Source organism: Engraulis encrasicolus, chromosome 19, assembly GCF_034702125.1.
Source record: "Engraulis encrasicolus isolate BLACKSEA-1 chromosome 19, IST_EnEncr_1.0, whole genome shotgun sequence".
Lineage (NCBI taxonomy): Eukaryota > Metazoa > Chordata > Actinopteri > Clupeiformes > Engraulidae > Engraulis > Engraulis encrasicolus.
Genome location: NC_085875.1, coordinates 45058495 through 45080904, shown reverse-complemented (window position 1 = coordinate 45080904; position 22410 = coordinate 45058495). Strand labels below are relative to the sequence as shown.

The 22410-nt window shown below is 42.2% G+C and overlaps 2 protein-coding genes across 2 annotated transcripts; both read left to right on the top strand.

Moving 5' to 3' along the window:
* Positions 1-232: 232 nt before the first annotated feature.
* LOC134470216 (uncharacterized) lies at positions 233-1955 on the top strand. The gene is made up of 2 exons (XM_063224242.1): positions 233-332; positions 465-1955. The coding sequence occupies exon 2, from the start codon at positions 467-469 to the stop codon at positions 1241-1243; it is 777 nt and encodes a 258-aa protein (XP_063080312.1). The 5' UTR covers positions 233-332; positions 465-466; the 3' UTR covers positions 1244-1955.
* Positions 1956-9199: 7244 nt separating this feature from the next.
* Positions 9200-21823, top strand: enpp4 (ectonucleotide pyrophosphatase/phosphodiesterase 4). The gene is made up of 4 exons (XM_063184531.1): positions 9200-9337; positions 10001-10896; positions 18019-18195; positions 18668-21823. Exons 2-4 carry the CDS (start codon positions 10044-10046, stop codon positions 19036-19038), a joined length of 1401 nt encoding a protein of 466 aa, XP_063040601.1. The 5' UTR covers positions 9200-9337; positions 10001-10043; the 3' UTR covers positions 19039-21823.
* Positions 21824-22410: the final 587 nt, after the last annotated feature.

Below are 22410 nucleotides of genomic sequence, written 5' to 3'. Positions count from 1 at the left end.
ATCAGTGTAAAGGGATTTCAATGTTGAATTTGTTATAAGAACATTGTTTAGTTTGATAAAAGTTGAAAGTACAGACTCATTCCTTTAAAAAAAAAACCTCTGCTCCAAACAAATCTAAATGATTAACCACCTTACCAAACATACTGTATGAATACCCATTATATAATCTGTTCTATTAAAGCCAAATCTAATAGAATATCATTTCATTTTCTTTTCATTTTAGCCCTATTCACCACTTGTCACCAGGGGCAATTGGGAATAATTCAGTTAGCCTCTCTGCTTATAGGTACCTCCGGGATCACAGGATCTCTACTACTTCAAGAAGACATCAGGTGGGCACAATGACTACTTGGGGACCGTTTGTATATTGTACAAGTCTTTCTGATCTCCTATCTCCTGTAGGGAATAGGGATAAGTGTACAATCACATATTGAGATTTGTCTCTTTATTTCCCCCCTCATAAGCCATGGCCATAAAAACACTAAATGAACTGGATCAGCTTCGCGACTCCTACTTTGGCCGGCCAAAACCAAGACATGGACTTCGGCTTCTGTTTTGGTTCATTCATGACTTCATCAAGTTCCACCTCAACCAAATGGTTGCCAAAGGGGACCCATACAGTGGCATATTTGGCTTCCACCGTTTCTACAATCGGCCAGATGATGGAACCCCGCTTCTCCCCCCTCCAAGGTTCCAGTACTACGAGGTTGGCAACCTCAAGGAGCTGAACGCTTCCCAGTTCCCGGACTACGTCAGGGAAGAATACACAGGACGCCTGGACAACAGCAACTCTGATCGCATCATTGTGGACATGAGTGGCAGAAATGTCAATAGGCTGTACGTAACTCACCACTCAGACCTCTCAAATTTCTCACGCAGTGGGACTTACTGCATCAGCCAAGGCCTGGTAAACATAATAAAGAGAATGGACTTGGAGGAATTTCTGTCAGAAATGGGTCAACCAAGGCGATCATCTGCATTAAAGTCAAATAGCAGGGGTCCGCCAAAGCAGCCGTCTGGGTTACAGACAGGTACAGGGAGTAGGCCTACTGCAAACCAGTCGGCTGTGTCACAGCCAGATAACAGGAAACATTCAAAGGATTCGGTTGTGCTGGAGCTGGGCGTCACAGATTCACAGAAACAGACAGATGACTGCTGCTGTTGTAAATGTATGGGATTTATATTTGGAGTAGCCCTGATAATTGGTGCTGTGGCCCTTACAATTAAGTTCCTATCCTGGTAGTTCCCAAACTTTACCATGACAATGCCCCCTTACATGGGTCGTGCTATACTTTTTTCCTGCCCACCCCCTTTCACGACCATAGTCTGTGTGTATCAGTATCTCACGGGATATATAAAATATAGATTATCATACAGTTTGGAATATTGGAATTGGAATATTGATTAGCTGATTGTGGCTTATTTTGGTGCACATTAATTAATCAATTATTTATTTTGGTGTGCAACTGTCTGCCAACCTTCCGCGGACCCCCTAGTATCCATTTGTGGCCCCCCAGGGGTCCCCGGCCCCCACTTTGAAGACTATTGGTCTAGAGTACCGCCTCTTTCTGCAGATGGCCCATTCACATTTTTGCTGAAAAGACTCAACTACATCATCATAGCTGGCTATGACATTGCAAGAAGTTACAATTGTTCCATGTAGCCAATAAGAATATGGGAAGTAAAAGTGATGTGGACTGATAATGAATAGGGACCTGTTTTTGTGTGTGTAAGGTTTTGAGTTGCATCTTATGCACTCTTGGTCTTCTTATGCCCTGCTGTCCATCAAACTTAGTTTAAACGAGTGATAATGAAAGAACACATGTGCATCACTTGATGAATGCTGAAGGCCTCTGAACTACAGCTTTTTGTAAGGTTTTGATTTGTTTGGACTCCTGATTCATTCATTCATGTGTGTTTGTTGTGCTGTCACTGTTATTATTTTACTGTTTGTTACAGTTATATTTTTATATTTTGTTGTCTTTTTTACACTTGTACTTTTAAATGAATCTTTATTGTTTAATGTATTATACTGTATTTCCTATTAAATGCTCAGGTCCTGATAAATGTTCCTGTTTTTTTCATCACTATCAATCCCAAATCAGAAAAAAAAACTTGGGACACTTGGTAAATAATTCTGAATATCAGTTTCAAAAGATTCAACCCATACATTAGGTGGGGAGTTGTGCACAGACAACATGTCAGCTTTTATCAGTTTTGACCAATGAGAATATTGTTTTGGGGACATGGTCATTTGACATGTGATACAACATGATGCAACTTGTCTCAAAAATGTTGGGACTCCTGTGGGTTAGCTTTTGGAACAACCACCAGACCATTCATCTTAGACAAAGGTCCTTCATCAAACAGGCCCATCCACAACTACACAGCAAAAGTGCATTGGCACAATATTTTACACAAGCATGGCATAGTATTCCTTAGATACCGGTATCTTGGCATCCATTGTGGGACGGCCTCATTTGAAACAAAAAGCTTACTAGATTTAAATATCAGACACTTTATCCTCAAGAAGATTTTGATCTAAGACCAATTTCCTGTAATGCGTGTTGACTTGTTGTGAGTGTCATCTGTTGTGTAAGTCTTATCTTCTAAAGGGTTATTGAACGGGGTCATTATCGTGTTTGATGTGTATTTTGCAGTTTGTAGATATTGAGGTTAAATTTGCCTCTATGGGTCATTTTGTAAGCTATGCTTGGCATGGGTATTTTCACAGGTGTGTTCATATGGTTGCTACCATGACTGGATTTGCCATTAGGCATACAGGGCATTGGCCCGGTGGACTGTTGGATTATTTTGGTCTGCTCCTCCACTCAATGTAGTGATGCTACAGCTGACCTAAGTCAGATTTAAATATTGATTTTGGCTGTTGTAGTCAAGATCGCATGACCTAAAATGGTATCACATGCTTCATCGTCTCTCTCAATGCCTGTCGGACCGGTCTTGGCTAAAAATGCCTGACTTATAGTTTCATCAGGGGTGGAACTATAGTTAATAGCAGTAAGCAACTTGGGTAGTTGCCAATGGGAAATTGCATTGCAGCCAACAAATTAGCTAGTTAGCAACTATACGCTTTTGAGAAATGCACAGTCCAGCCCATGGTTGGTATATGAAGGAAGCATCAAAGAAGACCATGATGTGTTGTTTGCAGCACATTGCCAGATTAATAGGTACATGTTGAAATCAGAATTATGATCTTATTAAGAAGACAAAAAATCCACATTTCTTCATGTCCAATTAACAAGGCAACTTCTGGAAACATGGTTCATATGTTTATACTAGGCACTGTGATTTGACAAGATCACATTGTCATGCATGTAAAGCTCACTTCTCCTTTCCAGCAAGAGAAATATTGAAATACACAAACAAAATAAAGTCCTGGAGTATAGTCAAAAACCACTGCAGTCTTGCCACCTCCACCTGCATGTCATGCAACTATGTAGCACATCTAGTTTTCAAGAAACGTTTGGTTTCACTTTTTAGAAGTTTGCTTTTAGGGTTGTGCTCTTGAGACTAGTAGATGGGAAAAACAGGAAATTCTCAACACTTCACATCAGCAGCCCTCAGTTTCCTTACACCGTTGCTAAGGTAGGTCAACAACACCATTTTCTTTCTTTATGAAATATGCCTGTGCGTTTTCCATCAAATATAGGGTGACCAGACGTCCCGGTTTAACCGGGACAGTCCCGGTTTGGAGTTGTGTCCCAGGTCCCAAGCAAACTCTGTCGGGACACAAATATGTCCCGGTTTTGGCCAAATCAAATATCAAATGGTAAAATTATTTTGCCAGGTTTTTTGCCAACATTTATTTAGGAAAAACCTTGATTTATTTGTAGGTATTTCATTTATTTAATCTTTTTAGAATGTTATAGTTTAATATGCCCTTTCTTTGTCCCTCTATTTGTGTATGATAATGAGCCAGTACATGAGTTCCTTTCATTTCTTCCATGTTTTATCTGCTATATCAGTCGCAAGTGAGTTTCAGGCCATTTAAAATGTGTCACCCAAATAATACCAAGTATACGTAAGATCCATCACAAGCCTGTTCTGTTCCAGGAAGATGACATAAGCTGATGGCATGAACAGAGTAATTTCAGTCACTGCTTTCAAAGTTACTTATGTAAGAATGTTATAGTTTGGCAAGAATTACTACACGGTGCTATCTCTTCTGTTCAAGTCAAGTGTTCAAGTCATGTTTTTTATTATTTACTTTTTTATTTCAGCCACATTCAGCACGTCGTGAGACAGAAGTATCTCATCAGAAATAACTGTGGATATAGCTACTCTATCTCCAAGACAGGTGAGTGTACAGAAAACACATTTTGGAACCATCTTTATGGAAATGTATTTATGTGGTTTTATCCAAATTGACACATAGACATATTGTATTTTTTTTTTCCATCCTAGGCCATGGCTATAAAAACACTACATGATCTGAGCCAGCTTCGGGATTCCAATTTTGGTTGGCCAAAACCAAGACATGGACTACAGCTTCTGTTCTGGTTCGCTCATGACTTTGTCACGTTCAGATCCAATCAAATGGTGGTTATCAAGGACCCAAGTAGTGGTACATTTGGCTTCCAATGCTTCCACAACAGAGCTGATGACGGCAGTCCTCTTCTTCGACCTCCGAGTTTCGGTTACTTTGAGGACCTTACTGCACCAAATGCTTCCCAGTTCCCAGAGTATGTCAGAGAACAACACAGTCACTGTCAGGATGAGAGTAATGGTGATCGTATAATTGTAGACATGAAGGGCAGGAATGTTTCTACTGTGTATATAACTCACCTCTCAGACCTTGACCATTTCTCACGCATGGAAACTTACTGCATCAGTCAGGGCCTTATAAACATCATAAAGGGAACGAGCTTAGGTCAGTTCTTGTCAACAATAGATTCCGTGGAGGATCCAATTGTGCCACAGTCGGGTAACATGGATCCACCAAAGTATTTGCCCATCTCACAGTCAGGTGACATGGATCCACCAAGGTTTTTGCCCGTGTCACAGTCAGGTTACATGGATCCACCAAGGTTTTTGCCCGTGTCACAGTCAGGTTACATGGATCCACCAAGGTTTTTGCCCGTGTCACAGTCAGGTTACATGGATCCACCAAGATTTTTGCCCGTGTCACAGTCAGGTTACATGGATCCACAGAAGCCTGAATTTGTGGTAGTTGATGTGCATTCCTCTAACCAGTTGACTGTGTCAGGTTGACGGAGTCGGAAGCAGGACAGCTGCTGTAAATCCTGCATTATATGCATAGGTGTGCTTATCCTTGTCATTGTCGTGATGGTCATTGTTGGAAAGGTTGTAATGTTCTTTTGAATTATTTTTGTTATAGGGTTTGCTTCTTCATTTTCATTATACAACAGCTGTAACATTCTCCATGTTTTATTACATACAGTAAAAGCACATATTTTGTAATTAAAGTGTCCATGTAGCATAGAATGATGATGATAATGTCACTAATGATTTATGTCTTTGATTTGGCACAGAGATCTTTGAAGTGGTTCTTTGTTGTACTGTCAATGGTAGAATAAAAAATATTGTAAACAACAATGCATCAGATTTTGTTTTTACTGGTTTTTACTCTTTACAGATATGGCCAGACTTTGGCAAAAAAAGAATAATTAAAAAAAAGTAAGAGATAAAAATGTAATTATGTCTCATCTGTTCTTGTTGCTTTTCACTGTGGCACTGTTGCAACACTTCCTCCCCTCAGCCGAGCTCATCTAAGCCCGGCCTGTTAAGACATGGCGTTATAAATTTACAGTTAGGCCTACAAGGCAAGGCAAGGCAAGGCAAGTTTATTTATATAGCGCATTTCATACACAGGTGCAACTCAATGTGCTTCACAAAGTTAACAAATGTAAATGAAAGGAAAACAGGGAAATGAATTAGAGTAAAAAAAAACATTTAAAACATTAAGATAAAACATAACGTAAAAATAATAATAAAATAAAACATAAAAAAACATAAAACCTTGAAAAACATACGCAGTCTTCAGATTTTAACTGTTCGACGACAGAGGAGTCTGGCCTCCTTTTTTCCGTTTACCTGATAGGGTCTAGAATTGTCAGGGTTTTGTCTTCTCTTATTTTACCGTCTTTTCATTCAATAATTTAAGAAAGCATCTGAGAACAGCTTTGTCTTGAGTCTAGATTTAAAACTATCAATAGTGGGTGCATTTTTTACGTCATCTGGAAGCTGGTTCCAAAGCTTTGAAGCATAGAAGCTAAAGGCTGCCTCTCCACACTTTGTTTTGACTTTTGGAATCACCAGCAAGAATGGCAATGACCAAGTCGTAGTAGTGCATTTCTAAAGGCCCTGTGTTATGTCATAGTAGTGTAGTAGTACTCGTAGCACTTTTCAATGACTATAACAACGTGGAACGGCGTGCATTATGAGGCTAATAATTCCCTGTCTGTGGGTCACTCCGAACGATTGTCTGTCACTCCGAATGGACATAGAAAGTGACTGGAGCTGCCTGTGTAAATGGTGCTGATTTTGTTCCTAAATCAATTCAGGAACTCACTGCAGAGATCTGCAGGGGTGTTAAGGGTTTAGATGGTTGGACCAGTTTATTCAATATAGAGAATATAGGGCTCTGGTTTGACCTCTAGTAATAATCAATGAGTAAGACCTGGACATTACCTTATGGACTGCTTGTAGGAAAGTCTGCCTTCAGCCGTAAACAACTAGGAAGTGTGAAGGCGACAGAGTGCAGGTTTACAGAGGAGCAAGGTGTTTTAGTGCGTTGGAAGGATGACATTTTATGTCAACCCTGGGTCAGCAGAGTATGTGCGAAGGGGCTCCTCTGCAAGCAGTAATTGTAAGCCAGCCATCTCAGCCATGTTATTCTGAACGTGATGGAGCTCACAGGGTGGACACAGCACTGAGGAACAGTTAAGAGAACAGCTATGTGGATCACTTCAGATGTCATGTTTCCATTGGCACATACAACATCCATTGTGTGACCTTTAATGTTTGTAGGAAAATTGACATGCTGGATGAAATGAAAGCAATAGGCTACAGCAGGCCCCCGTGTTTCTTAAAAAAACAAAAACAAAAAAACAGATATAGGGAAAAGGAACATGACAGGAATATGGACCTGACAACAACAGCGCATTGGAATAGGCTATGGCTCTGAAAGTTGCTATTTTCTGACACCTTGTGGACATAAAAGTGATTTGCTGCCTGCGACTAACTAACACCCTAGCTCCCCCATACTCAAATAGCGGCCCGCGGGGCATCTATTTGTGGCCCTCGAATAATTTTGAAAAATTAAAAAAAATATATATATTTTTTTTTTTGGTCCGATCGCGCTGCCGGCTCTTATTTTGAAATCGCGCCACAGACGCTAGGAAGATGCGTGCCGTGTCTCCGCCCCCTCAATCAGTTTCTCCCTGCAGGCTCTGTACATTGGGTTGCTACAGGCTCCAAACAGAAGTGACTAGGGTGGCAGAGGCTGTTGTGAGGTAGACTACTGAAGGGAAGTACGGTAGAACTTGTAAATAAATTATTTACAAAGTTCTCTTTGCCTCGTTTTTGAAAGCAATGGTCCACATTTCATTGCATACAGTGTGTTAGGACTTCGAATTGGTTTAGCACTAGCTGTAGCTAGTTGCTAACACAAATGAAGGCAAATTGTGTTTGAGCTCTGCTGGCAGCTAACTAGGGGTAGCCTACTTAAAAACGAATTGCTTGATAAACTTTTCACACTTTTAAACAGTCCCCAAATAGTTTGTTTGGAAAGCTAAGCCCCTCATAAGATTTCAAACAAAGTTATGAGCAACTTGGTGATTTATTATTGGCTGTTGCATTTAATCAACATTGCATCAATGTGCCATTTTCTTGTTGGCAAAACCTGGTGTCCTCCTATCTATGTGTCCTCTTTGTTGGGTCCATTATTGCATCTGATTCTCATTATGCATGTGAGAGCTGCATAAACAAAGTCATAATAAGCAACATTTGTTTGAAAAGTGTTATTTTCAGGCTTATTGGTTTTCTCACTAAGAAATAAATGTTTATGAATGTAGTCTGCAAATATAGGCTAATCTTATGTAATTTAAAAAAGATAATCTTATGTCATCTAAAAAAAAAAACTGAAGGGTGGGTGGCAATGACAGCAAGGCAGGCACCTCACCCCACAGTGCTCCAGAAAAATGCAGGCCCTTTATGAGAGAAATGTTCTCCCATCCTGTCACTGGAAACTAAATATCTGCTGTGGGTGTGAGTGCGTGTGTTTTGTGATTAAAAAGGCCTTATCATTTTTTATTTTTTTTTAAATATTTTTTTTTGGTGGGGGTCGTGTCGTGTCAGCCCGGCCCGGCCCTTTATTGGGAGGAATTTTGAAAAACTGGCCCTTGGGGACTTTTAATTGAGTACCCCTGCCCTAGCTGTTCTCTCATCTTGGATTATACACAAAGGCCAAGGGTACGGGTCCCAACCAGGGGTAGGCCTACATGTACCACTAGTACGCAAGAACACTGCAGGGGGTACGTGGAAAAAATGCAATAAATGTGGAGCTAATCTCATTGGGTCAGGGAAAGACATAGCCTGTAGATCAGTGAGGGGTTATGACAAAAATCCATAGGGCGTATGCGAGACAAAAAAAAGGTTGGCAAACACTGGGGAGGACAGCAAGGGGTAACAAAAGGATCACTTGTCCTATAGGCCAAGGGAGAGAGGGGGCCCAGAATTGGATCACAGGTGATACATAGGCCTAATACATAGGCTAATACATGGGGGACCCTTTCAGATGTCAGTGCCAGTGGCCATGAAATCTACTTAGCCTAAATAATATAATGACAAACCAATAGCCTATGTGTCTGCATCCATGATTATTATTATTCATTTATTTTATTAGGCCTGCTATTATTAGGCCTATTATTTACAAAACAAAACGAAGATTATTTATTCAAGTTAATGAAAGGACCAGAAATACCACAAGCGACTTTATGTAAATTGTAAATTGATTTAAATATGGCAAACTGAGCGTTTGCTATATTTACATCACCTATTTTTATACCATGCTTGTGGTCCGACCCTGCCAGTTCTGCACCTGAGTCTTGAGCTACCGCCCATTTTTATTTCAGGAAGTACTATTGGCCAATTGAACGCCTTCTGTTTGTCCATCAAGACGTTACGTCACGGCAAAAGACAAATCGAGGAAGTTGAAGTTGACAACAATGACATGAAATTCATTCGGCACCGAAATGCCTGACGCAGAGATGGTCTTTGGAGGTGATCGCTTGTACACCTAATCTTTTCAGTTATGAGTAGATGCAGTTGCCTTTCAAGACAAAACAGGACAAACGTAAGTGCTGTTAATAACAATGTTATTTACTCGTCGTGCTATTTTACCAGAGCGTATCAAGGGGCCTGGACTAGACTCCAGCCTAATATCATTTTCGATCGCGAGGCATTTCCTCTTGAAATCATGTCGTTGGCTAATTTAGCGTTTGCAGCGAATAATCGATCGTGGTCTGCGTATCAAACAATGTATCATTTTTCAATGAGTCTATCGAATAGTCTTCGTTGAAAATAAAGATGGGCACTTGATCCAACTTTGTTGTGATGATGTGCTTGCTTTCTGTGTTTCTTGCAGTGCAGTAAGGAGATGTGTCTTGCTTGCACCTGCCTGCTTCCGTAATTTTAACTGCTGAGCGTCGCCATTTAGAGTTGGCCTACTCAAATTTAGAGGTTATGTAATTTAATTTGTTGACTCTTTTCATCCTGTGTAAACCATGGTAATGTGATTCGATAAGGTTCGGGTAGTGCTGCCTTGGCACAGTGTTTTGCTTGTTTGTTTTCTTCATTAGATGTTACCAGCAATGCCTGTAATTTAGCATGATTAACAATGCATGTTATGTGTAATTTTTTACACAATTTACTGACAACATGACAGTGTTGAACCACTTGAATGAAATGGCTGTTCCTCTTTCCCCCCTCCACCTTGTTTGCGCTTCTTTATTTATAGGTTTATTGAGGGCGCTAACCTCAGTATTCCCCACACTCTCAGGATGTTCATTGGTAGACTACTGCCTTGGTTAGCGGTCTGCTGTGGGCTGGCAGTTTCCGAGCAACAAAAGGGAAATGACACACGGGAGCGAGAGGAAACCACAGCAGTAACCCACCCCCTGCTGCTGGTGTCGTTCGACGGTTTCCGCGCCGACTACCTGAAGCAGTACCCCTTCCCTCACCTGCAGAAGTTCTTCTCTGACGGCGTGCACGTGGAGCAGCTCACCAACGTTTTCACCACCAAGACCTTCCCCAACCACTACAGCCTGGTGACGGGGCTGTACGCCGAGAGCCACGGCATCCTGGCCAGCCGCATGTACGACCCCCACACCAACAAGACCTTCACTGTGGGCAACCGCGACCCGTCCTGGTGGGACGAGGCCACCCCCATCTGGCTGTCAGTGCAGAAAGCGGGCTACAAGTCGGCCGCCGCCATGTGGCCCGGCTCAGACCTGAGGATCCACAACAGCACCGCCACACACTCCCTAGACTACGACTCCCGAGTGACCTTCAGGGAGAGGCTGGGGAAGCTGACCAGCTGGATGAAGGACGATCCGACGGTGAGGTTCGCCGCCTTGTACTGGGAGGAACCCGACCGGACGGGCCACCTCTACGGACCAGACAACTCGGCAGAGATGGGCAAGGCCTTGAAGGAAGTGGACGACAACGTAGGGCTACTGATGGAGCAGTTGCAACAGGCCGGGCTGTGGGGCCGCGTCAACATCATCCTGACCAGCGACCACGGCATGGCCCAGTGCTCCCCGGACCGGCTCATCAGGCTGGACGCCTGCGTCAGCCGCACGGAGTACATGGTGGTGGACCTCACCCCCGTGGCGGCCATCATCCCACACAACAGTAAGTGCCATCTTTCTAAATATGAAATAAATACAATTTCTAGTTTTGAGGCTGTTTGTCTTCTTCAGAGATAGAGAGATGGTGACGGATATGACAGGACTCTAGTGGGAGAAAGAGGTGTGGTAGGGTTCGAACACGGATCCCCATGAGCATGCAAGGCCTATCTATGGACACCTGCGTCAGCTGGTGTCAGAGTATGTGGTGGACCTCAAACCTCTGGCAGCCATCATCCTGCAGAACAGTAAGTGCCATCTGCAAGGTTTTAGGCATTATGACCGAGATAGTAACGGGTATGACGGGAAACGAGTGGAAGAGAGAGATGGGGTAGGGTTGGAATATGACACAGACAGGACCTCACCCCAGTGGAGACCATCATCCCGCAAAACATTAAGTGGCAGTGCAGGCCTTGGCCATCGGCATCATAGTGTTACACTGGGGACTCGAGTTTGATTCTGGCCTGAGATCATTCCCAGATCCTCCCCCATCTCTTTCTCTCGCTGCCATTCGCGTCTTGTCACCGCCTCACAATGTCCTATCAACAAAGGCATAAAATAAAGAAAATAACATATATTTAAAAAAATAAAATAAATAACAGCGAGTCCAATCAATAAGTAGATTTAGGTATTATTATGGCAGAGGTAGCGAAGGGTATGGCGAGTGGTAGAGGGAGATGAGGTAGGATTGATTGGGTTATGACCCAGGTCAGACTCGATCCCCAGGGTCCCCAGGAGGGTAGGTATCAGGTTAACTAGAGAAGGGGTGACTATGGGACAGTGGCTTCAGAGACGTGGATGTGGAGCACCTTCTACAGCAAAGACTCATGTCCCATTTTGTAGGGCCACAAGGAGAAGGCCTGTCTTTCTCACCAGATCTGAAAGATCTACACTGCAGGTCCAAACTGCTGCTGTTGCAGAACTGAAATGCAGGTCGTAGGGCTGTAACGATATTGTATCGAACCGAGAAATCACACAGATACACAGAGTCACGATACTGTATCGTGATACAAGGAGGCAATATCGTGATACACCCTTTCAAAGTTTTATTACCCATTAGTCCAGAAAACAGCCTTATGATTTGATGTGATAGTGTTTCCAAACTTCAGTGGAGATACATTTCAGAAATCGTGGGATGTATCGAACCGTAGGTCAAAAATCGTGATACGAACCGAATCGTGAGTAGAGTGTATAGTCACAGCCCTAGCAGGTAGAGGCGTGCCCATGTAGTTTGTATACCACTAAGGCCTAAAACTTGATCCTGAGAGGCAGTTAGCGGAAGGACGACAGGACAGGAGAGGGGAATTCCTTCTGGCTCGTTTTTCAAGTAACACTAGGAATTCAAGTAAAACTGGAATCTGACTTCAACGAGGGAGACCCAGCTCGTGTGTGGAGTGGCCTGAGGAATATCACAGGGTTTTCAAGCAAGCCCCCCTTCAATACCAGCGTGAGTGACAATCTCGCAGATGAGCTGAACGCCTTCTATGCGCGTTTTGACACCAAAGACTCTATACCATCACAAACAGACTCATTTGAAGGTAATACTTTATTTGTGTCTGAAGAAGATGTCATAAACGTTTTTAAAAGAGCCAAATGCAGGAAAGCTGCAGGACCTGATGGCATATCTGGCAGACTCTTAAAATCTTGTGCCTATCAGTTAGGCCCTGTGTTTACACAAATATTCAATGCCTCTTTAGCCACAGGAGTAGTTCCATCTTGCTTTAAGCAATCCATAATTGTGCCAGTTCCAAAAGGCAAAAGTCCAACATGCCTCAATGACTACCGTCCAGTGGCTCTGACATCAATGGTGATGAAGTGTTTTGAGAAGCTAGTGAAGTCCTTCATATGTACATCCCTGCCTAGCTCATTTGACCCTCTCCAGTTTGCCTATAGAGAGAACAGGTCCAGGGACAATGCCATCTCAAATTTGTTGCATACCACACTATCACATCTAGACAGAGGAAAGGGTAATTATGTGAGAATGCTGTTCATTGATTATAGTTCAGCATTCAACACCATAATTCCCCTCACTCTTGTCAAGAAGATGAAGTCACTGGGGCTAGACTTACCTCTATGCAACTGGGTGTTAAACTTTCTCACAAGCCGCACGCAGGTTGTTAGAGTGGGTGGCACAACATCTAACACCCTCACCATCAGCACTGGCTCACCTCAAGGTTGTGTGTTAAGCTCCCTACTCTACAGCATTTACACCCATGACTGCAGAGCCAGCAGCAGTCAGAATTCCATCATCAAGTTTGCTGATGACACTGTAGTGGTGGGACTGATCAATAATAACGATGAACAGGCATATATAAATGAAGTTTCTAACATCTCACAATGGTGCCAGCACAACAACCTGGCACTAAACGTAAGCAAGACTAAGGAAATGGTGGTGGACTTTCGGAGAAAGAGGGGAAACTACACTCCACTTTGCATCTGCAAACAACCAGTGGAGAGGGTGGAGTGCTTTAAATACCTTGGTGTTCACATCACAAATGACTTAACATGGACAAACAACACACACAACATCATTAAGAAATCCAGGCAGAGACTGTACGTTCTGCGCCTGTTGAAAAAGTTAAAAGTTTCCACACCCATCCTAAAAGCCTTTTACTCCTCAGCAGTGGAGAGCATCTTAACAGGGTCCATCATCACCTGGTACGGAAACGCCACAGTGCGTGAACAGAAAGAACTACAAAGGATAGTGCGCTCTGCTGAGCGCTGTATTCGTCAACCTCTGCCTGCCGTGAAAGACATATACACAAAGAGAGTGCTATCTAGGGCCCATAACATTCTCAAAGACCAGTCACACCCAGGATATGGACTATTTAAAAAACTGAGATCTGGAAGGCGACTGTGCTGTCACAGAGCTAGAACTGAAAGACTGAGAAAGAGCTTTTTTCCTCATGCCATTTGCTTACTGAATTCCTCCTAATTACTTTGATTGAAAACACACACACACACACACACACACACACACACACACACACACACACACACACACACACACACACACACACTTCATTTTTATTTTTATTTTATTTCTTCTTCACCCTTCTTCTACACACTTGTTTTGCAACGGCCATGCATTTCATTACAAGTGACACGAAAGTGTCTCTATGTACATGACAAATAAATATCCTTGAATCCTTGAATCCTTGAATCCTTGAATTATTGGACTTATCGGCCCATCATCTGAACAAGAGGAGTGCACTTGGCACTTAGATTTCATTTGGCAGACTTTTTTTTATTTTTTAGCCAAAACGACTTACAATCGAGGACATAATCAGTAGAAACAAAGTGCACAGGAAATATACAGAACTAGAAATGCACTAACTGCCTTGTCTTGCTGCCTCTGGGAGGCCGTTCTTCCATTGAGGAACAACGACAACAGAGAACGGTCTTGACTGGGATTGTTTAGAGCGAGCAGGTGGCAGGGCCAGACGGCCTGTGTAAGAAAGCTGAAAACATTTTGCGCGCCCCCCCACTCTAACTATATAGCCCTCATAGGGATACTTTTAAGACAACAGCCACAACAACAAAGCCCTCTGTAAACAAAACTGAACATTGCAACAACCCATTTGTGTGGTATTGTTGTGCTGTACTGTACTGTACCCTCATTGGGGACCTGTATCGCCATTTGAGAAGCATGGAGCTAAAGGCTGATGGACTTGCCATGTGCAGTTGCAGATTATGAATGCGTGGCACAGTTGTGCCTTTCACTCTTGTCACAATTTGAGTTTCACAGATGAAATAATTTTGCAAACTTAATTTAAAGATTGTTAAAAGAAATCTTATGAGCAAAGGCAGCTCAGCTTTTGGTCCCCATCAAAGTTTGCCAAATGTGCTCAAATGTCTGTAAAAAAGTAATCTTATCTCTTCACATCTGACATTGAGAACTAAGTCATGCGACACACGCAGACACCACAAGCTAAGCTGCTATTGACAAAACACTAACGTGCACTACATTGTTCTGTTCTGGACTTTGGGATAGGATGAGTCAAACTTCACCACCAATCTCCTCTGTCTTGAGCTCAAATTTATGAAATTACACATTTGTTTGGTGATGAATGAGTCAAATCATGTAAAACTCTTTTCAGCACCTGAATGTAATGATCCCAGGCAGTGTTTCCCATACATTGAGGAAACTATGGCGGCCCGCCATAGTTTAAATTTGGCCGCCATAGTTTACGAAAATGTAAAAAAAAAAAAAAAAAAAAAAAAATTTTTTTTTTTTTTTTTTTTTTAACGATATCCGTTTTTGTTAAAAACGATTTGAATTACGATTTTGAATTTCCTTCGCATTTTCCTCCTGGAGTAAATACATCCTATAGACTCTGTATTGGTTAGATAAGTAGTCCCACGGTAACACAGAATGAGGGGAAAGCATTAGGAAGTGACCGTAAGGGTATTACAGTTGATTCATGTGTGCACACGTGTAACATCGGGTGAGTAACAGAACATGTGCGCAACGATGCGTTATGACACGCCGATATGCGAGGATCTTCGTCCAAATCGCTAGTCGCATGCGGTGACCGCGATTTCCTCGGGTTACTGTTGTTCCTGGAACGACATCGCAAAGTTGGTCCTGGATCAACATCTGGTTTGAGTGGTTATCTATGTCAGATTTCGCGCCAGTAACGTCTTCTGTAGCCTATGGATTAAGATCAGTTATGCAGAAGTGCCATGCTGTAAAATACAATTATTCACTGACAGGTTAAGTTTAGGAATATGTTTTGGTAAAGGCATAATTTGGCATGTTGTTAGGTTGGTGCACACATTTTCACTGACAGGTTATGTTTAGGAATTAGTTTTGGTTTAGGCACAGTTCCACATAGTAGTAGCCTAGCCACTGTAATAGCCTACCTAGCCATAACCAGAGCCGTATACCACCGTGACGGCACTTGGCATGCCCGTTCATTTTTGGAATCAGACCTAGAATAGGCTAACATACCAGATGTTGATCCAGGACCAACTTTGCGATGTCGTTCCAGGAACAACAGTAACCCGAGGAAATCGCGGTCACCGTCGCATGCATCATCGCTAACTGCGTTTATATCGCGTGCCGCGTGTAAGGGAAATGTTAGTTGTTGACATGTATGGAATTCACTTCAATTTGTGCTGTTTCTTGCTTCAGTTGTGGACAAAACGATTGGCCAAACTCACAATAGAAAGCCTTTGCTGTGCTACTGTCCCAGAGAGCTGAAAAAAAAAACCCTTCATAGAAGAAGTCACACTTAACAGGGGTGTTAACCAATCCAATGAGTTCTCTCTCTCTCTCTCTCTCTCTCTCTCTCTCTCTCTCTCTCTCTCTCTCTCTCTCTCTCTCTCTCTCTCTCTCATAGTAGCCTACTATTTACCCATATGGTGAATTTCTGAGTCCTTTTTAATTTGTAGCCTATACCACTGAAGGCATGATAATGCTTCATCATATTTTAGAAATAGGGCCTATGTGCCTTTTATATACCAAATGTTTATCATTTTGAAATTGTTTCAGTTGTTTATGACTTGTGTATGACTGAAATTATCTCTGCATACTATCAGTGCTGCATTGCTTTGTAAAGATAGGCTTTTCAACACACTTTAAAAACACACTGAAAAGATACGGCCATAGTAGCCTACTGAAAACATTTTGTTCATAATAATGGTGATTAATAAATGGTGGTCTTAAATTTTCATACTGACATCCTTGAATTTGACTTGGTAGATCACGGCAGACCATCAACTTCAAATGTAGATCTTGGTTAAAAAAAGGTTGGGCACCCCTGCTATAGAGAGAACCACAAGTGCTTGAAAGACAGGGATCAAAAGCCTAGTCAAGTTGTTGTAGTTTACTTGGGTTTGGGAGCAATATAAACAACATAAAAAAAGGGACAGTTGGGATGAGTTTACTAACACTCCCTAGGCTTTGCTTTACAGTTGTAATGAGTTTGGTGACAGACCTTCATTGACACAGCAGAGGAGACATCGGGCTGCATATAGAAATTAATGTGTAATGAATGTGAATATGTAGACATAAATGTGTAATATGTTGTTCAGCAGACCCTTTTAATGGGAGGAATTTGGAAAAAACTGGCCCTGTGACCAGCACCCCTCATGTAGAATGTGTACGCCTACAGATATGTGTGGGGGAAAAGGCATAGCCTACCCTCTAAGACCCTTTTTGTCTATGCGTTAACAATTTCACAGTGCTCTTAAATTCTTATCTCTGCTCCTATTTTGTTTTATTATTGTTTCCCAGACCCCTGCATGAGGGACGAATGAAACTGTGTTTTAAACAGAAATTATTCACTGTACTGCATTTTTGACAATGACAATGTACTACTATTATACAAGTCATGGGTAAAATCTTATGTAGACTTATTTTCTCAAAATATAAATGGCTGAAATATAGGCCCAGGCCTACAGTTTCTCCATGCGCCAATGTCATACTGTAGTCATTGTTTGCCGTTTTGCATTTACGCTGCAAGAATACACCCCCCCCCCCCCCCCCCCCAAAAAAAGGCCTGTGTGAGAAGACCCCCCCGACCCCCCCCCCGAACAAAATAAACCCCGGCTGCCCCCATAGTTTCCAAAATTTCTGTGGGAAACACTGCCAGGGGAATATTGCAAGAGCATGGTTTAGTGATAACATGGCTAAGTGAACATATACGAAGTTAATACATAGACTACAGCAGTGTTTCCCAACCAGGGGTACGTGTACCACTAGGGGTACGCGAGCACTGTAGGGGGTACTTGGAAAAAATAAACAAATGTATGGATACACATTGGTATATAGAGCATGAGTGAGGCGGTACTCGTGGTATGACAAAAAGGCTTAGGGGGTACGCAAGACAAAAAAGGTTGGAAAACACTGGACTACAGGCATCACTTAGGTAAGAAAATGAGGATTCTGTCTCTTCTATTAAATTACGTATGTTACCAATACCTCCGGGTTAACTTAACCTGCTTTACTACTGAACCCGCTTCTTGGAATCCCACCCCCCAAATCATTGCAGTGTACTGACTGAATGTCCCATTCACAAGTATACATAGGGTTATTTGTGTATACTATGTACTACTACATAGGAGATAGGTTTATTTGTATAATTGTACGTATCAATATTGTTTATTTTTCCTGTGACAATAGACACAGATGCTCCCAGAGTCTACGGCCTACTGAAGAAGTGCCATCAGCATATGAAGGCTTACATGAAAGCGGACATCCCAGACTGGCTGCACTACAAGCACAATGACCGGATTCAGCCCATCATCCTAGTGGCCGACGAGGGCTGGACCATCGTACAGAACGGCTCTCTCCCTCGACGTGAGTCTTGCTTAACTCATACGTATGCAACGAAATTCAACACTTGCAGTCGATTTAACATCTTTTAGAGTATTTGGTTGAATTAATTACGTGGATTTGGTGTTGAATTAACATATAACATTATATTAGCGTTTTGTTAGCATTGTGCAGTCTTACTGTTGCAACACTAGTACATAGTACACTAGTATCTAGTTAATACACCCGTTATTCCCCTGTCCTTCATGAGGTAGATACACTGTAAGGCCGTAGATACGCTTGCTACAGGATACGTGTGCGCGGTCACGTTTTGTGCATGAACGCATTGTCGTGTGTATATCATGTCACTTTTGCTCATGTTAGATACTGAACACAGACTCCATTCAGATAACATCTGGTTGGGTGTTGTAAATTGAAAATACTCTGTCTGGATACATGTTTACTCTGAAACATTGACACCCCCTTTTCTATTTTTTTTTTTATACTATATACACAGTGGGTGACCATGGTTACGACAATTCCCTACCCAGCATGCACCCCTTGCTGGCGGCCCACGGCCCCGCTTTCAGGCAGGGCCACCACCTGTCCGGCTTCAACAGCGTGGACATCTACCCCCTCATGTGCCACCTGCTGGGCATCCCAGCGCTGCCCAACAACGGCAGCTTCGTCAAGGTGCGCTGCATGCTGACCAGCGAGACCTGTGCGGACATAGCGGTGACGGTGGGCATCGTGATGGGAGCGCTCATCGTGCTGACCACCCTCACCTGCCTCTTCAGGCTCATGAAGGGCCGTGGCCCGTCCCCCGCAAGGCCCTTCGCCCGCCTGGAGCTGCAGGACGATGACGACGATGACCCCCTACTGGACTGAGGAGCACATAGCTTTTGAACACTAGATGTCGTGTTAAAGGTGCACTGTGTAAAATGTTCTGTAGGTTCTTTCCAGAATTCATGTTGCCCATTCACAAATGTTACTTTTTTCGTCGATACTTGCCACCACCATCAAATTCTAAGTATTAATTATGACTAGGAAAATGGCACTTTTCATACTGTACATGAAAAGGTGGATCTTCTCCATTGCCAGCCATCTTGATTTTCCAGAAATAGACATTCTTAGCTGCAAAACCTACTGTGCTTTGGTCATACTACTGTAGTAAATATTAGTTCATTATGCAATTATTATTCACGAAAAGACTCAATTTTACAAGACGGCACAGTATCAATGAACAGCTCAGTTATAATACCTACTCTTACTACCCATCCTACACAGTGCACCTTTAAGGCTTTTGGCGTGGCCCAACCATGGGTGCCGCCGTCTTAGGCGCTGTTTACACATCGCTTGCTATTCAGTTTGTGTGGAAACGAAAGGTACAAAGGGAAGGGAAAGATCTTCATTTTTGAAAATACGCAGGTACGGTATGTGTAAACAGTGTGCTAGCCTGGTGCCCTAGGTTTTTCCTATTGTTGAATTACTGTCACCTACATGATAATTGCCTTGTCACCGATAGATGGTAGCATCATACTGACTGAATATGGCGCCGATCTTACTTGAGCCATTCGTTGCAATACAAAGGAGTGGTCAGTGCGACATGTAGTGTTCATATCGATGTGAAGAGCAGAGGTGTTCGTCCCCAGTTCAGAAAGTTAAAATGGCGATCTGGAGGATGACTAAGACCCCAATGACTACAACGATGACCCCCCTACTGGACTGAGTAGTGTTTTGGATACAAACCAATCAGTCATCCAACTAGTTCTGAATCAGCCGAGTCAAAGGAGTATTCAAGACACAGAAGAATATAATGCAAAGGTGTATTGATGTCATGTCAGTGCATTCCGCGTTGAGGTGCAACACCTTTGCAAGTTAAGTTGTGCTCCTCAATGCCGCGGGAAACCACTTTTGTCACATGAACAGGTTTGCATAGTTTTCCCACCGTGTCTGTGAATTTCTGTTGCTAAACACAAAAGTATTCTGCTGTGTTCTGACCAAAACCATACCTAACCCTAAGCTCTCATTGAAGCAACGTTTCTGCCGCTTTACATTCGCCAAGAACAGCGAAAAAAAGGGAAATGGCAAAATTGTGCCCTGACCATAACCATGCCTAAACCTAACCTGTCACAGGACATTGTGGAGCACCAGTTAACATGCAAAGTCATGATGCGCAATAGATGGTTCAAGTTGCCGTGTTATCTTTAACTGTGGCAGGATTTTCACTTTCTGAACTTTGGTTTTGGACACAGCCGCTGAGGAACTGTTAGGTTTTATAAATTAGAGACTGATGTGTCCCACACATCTATATATCTATCTAGACATTGTGTATGGCAAGGCCTTAGGGTCGATGTTATTGTCACCATGACCATGGCCAGTCACTGGGAAAAACAAATAAGATTCTAATACAACCAGGTGACTTCATTTGCAGCACAATGCAGATTTGTGTAATAACCGTACGTTGCACAAACCTGATAGAACATGTGGGTATAATATTCAGTTGTCACTCCTAGATTTACTTGGTGTTGACAATACGTTGTTGTGTTTCGTGAGCAATACCGGAAGTCTGTATAGACTGATCTTTTACCTGAATTCTTTATATACTGTATGAAAATGACCACATGGAGTAAAGGGAGTTGGAGCTGTGTTTCTTTTCATAGAAACAGAGGTTCACACATTTTTAGAGCGCTCACCGACATGTAGATTGTGTAAAAAAAATAAAAATGTTCAGGTCCTTAAATTGCTTCTAAACTGTGCGCTGAGTTGAAGTGCGAGTCATGCTGCTAAAAACTGCATTGCAAATGCATAGTGTGCATAGGGTAGCTTTTCATATTTGAGTTTCAGGTCTCTGGGGGAAGGTTAAAAAAACAAACAAAAAAAATCGTTTATGCGGCTGAGCCATCCTCTTGCACTTTGATTTTTTTTTTTTCTGAGGCTGTGGTTCAGCTGCTGTCTATTGAAACAGGAATATCCAAAAATGAGATTTTGTGCTCTAAGAGATTTAAATAATAGCTTTAAATGGTTGGTTCCTTGTAGACGCTGGGAATACTTGAAATCATTTTAAGGCCAGACTTGTACAAGTAATTGACATATTGGTACAAATGTGACGATGCTGGTACAAAAAATCAGTAGAAGGGATAACAACAGACACTGTTAAAAAATCTTTAGGGCTTGAACTGTTTATTTTTTAAAAATGTAGAATATTATTTAAATATATTCCAGTTGATCTTTTTGTTGGAAATGAAAAAGACATTTATTTGTGATTTTGAGGTCTCACTCGTGCTTGTCTATACTCAAGGTCAATGGTTCACTTTTTTCCCACTTTTTTTGACAAAAAAATCTGGAATTGAAATACCACACATCATGGAAAGGCCAGGCCAACAGATGTGTGGCCTTTAAAATAATATACTTGTAGTGATTTGCTTGTGAGCATTTATCTTGTAATTTCCGGCATGCAAAAACACTTTTCTCTGCACCTGTTGGCATGACTTCTTTGTTCTTTTTTTCGTTTTTGAGGAAATGTTTATTTTTCCTTTTTTCAGTTTGTATTCTTGTATCATCCAGAGACATTCCGATATTTCTTGATATGTAGCGATGTTACACCATGTTTCCTCAAGTCTGTGTATTGGTTTTGTTCAAATCTGCTGTTAAAGTATGTGTGTCTGCACAATCTGCTGTTACTACTTCTTCACCCACATGGCTTGTGGATCCCCCTATTATTTAATAACCGGTAGCCTAACGTTTATAAGGCTTACTCTGAATTATTGGCATTGCTGTCATTCTGCATTGTGTGAGGTGGAGGTCACGGTCCCACAGTACAAACAACACAAGACTTGTGCTCACACTAGGCAGGCACTGCATACCATTGCTGCCTGGCGAGTCCACGAAGGCTTGAGTGGTCCACTCAGAAATTTTCAAGAATAGCACTCTGTCTACTAACTGAAGGTTATTAGCTGCGCTTATTCTTCTTGTTAAACATAGTTTCTCTATTCAGTATCTGCTAAGACCAGGCATCTGCTTGTGTGTTTTCTCACTGACTTTGGCATGTTTAGGATTTGGTGTCTTCCAGACCTAGGCCTACCTTCTAAGACAAGCTGTCCATTAAAAGAAAAACACATATTTGAATGAAATGGACTACTATTACTGTGTTTCTTCCTGTTGTTAGAAAATGACAAGACCGAAATAGAGTGACAGAAAAGTCAAATAAGGAAACAAATGTCAAAATGACTTATACTATTTTCAATTGGTTCTTTGATT

Excerpts from the sequence above, each read along its gene's own strand:
- enpp4 (XM_063184531.1), top strand. The coding sequence starts at position 10,044 with ATGTTCATTGGTAGACTACTGCCTTGGTTAGCGGTCTGCTGTGGGCTG. Across the intron at positions 10,897-18,018 it reads GGCCATCATCCCACACAACA|ACACAGATGCTCCCAGAGTC; the intron begins GTAAGTGCCATC and ends CTGTGACAATAG. Across the intron at positions 18,196-18,667 it reads GAACGGCTCTCTCCCTCGAC|TGGGTGACCATGGTTACGAC; the intron begins GTGAGTCTTGCT and ends CTATATACACAG.
- LOC134470216 (XM_063224242.1), top strand. The coding sequence starts at position 467 with ATGGCCATAAAAACACTAAATGAACTGGATCAGCTTCGCGACTCCTAC.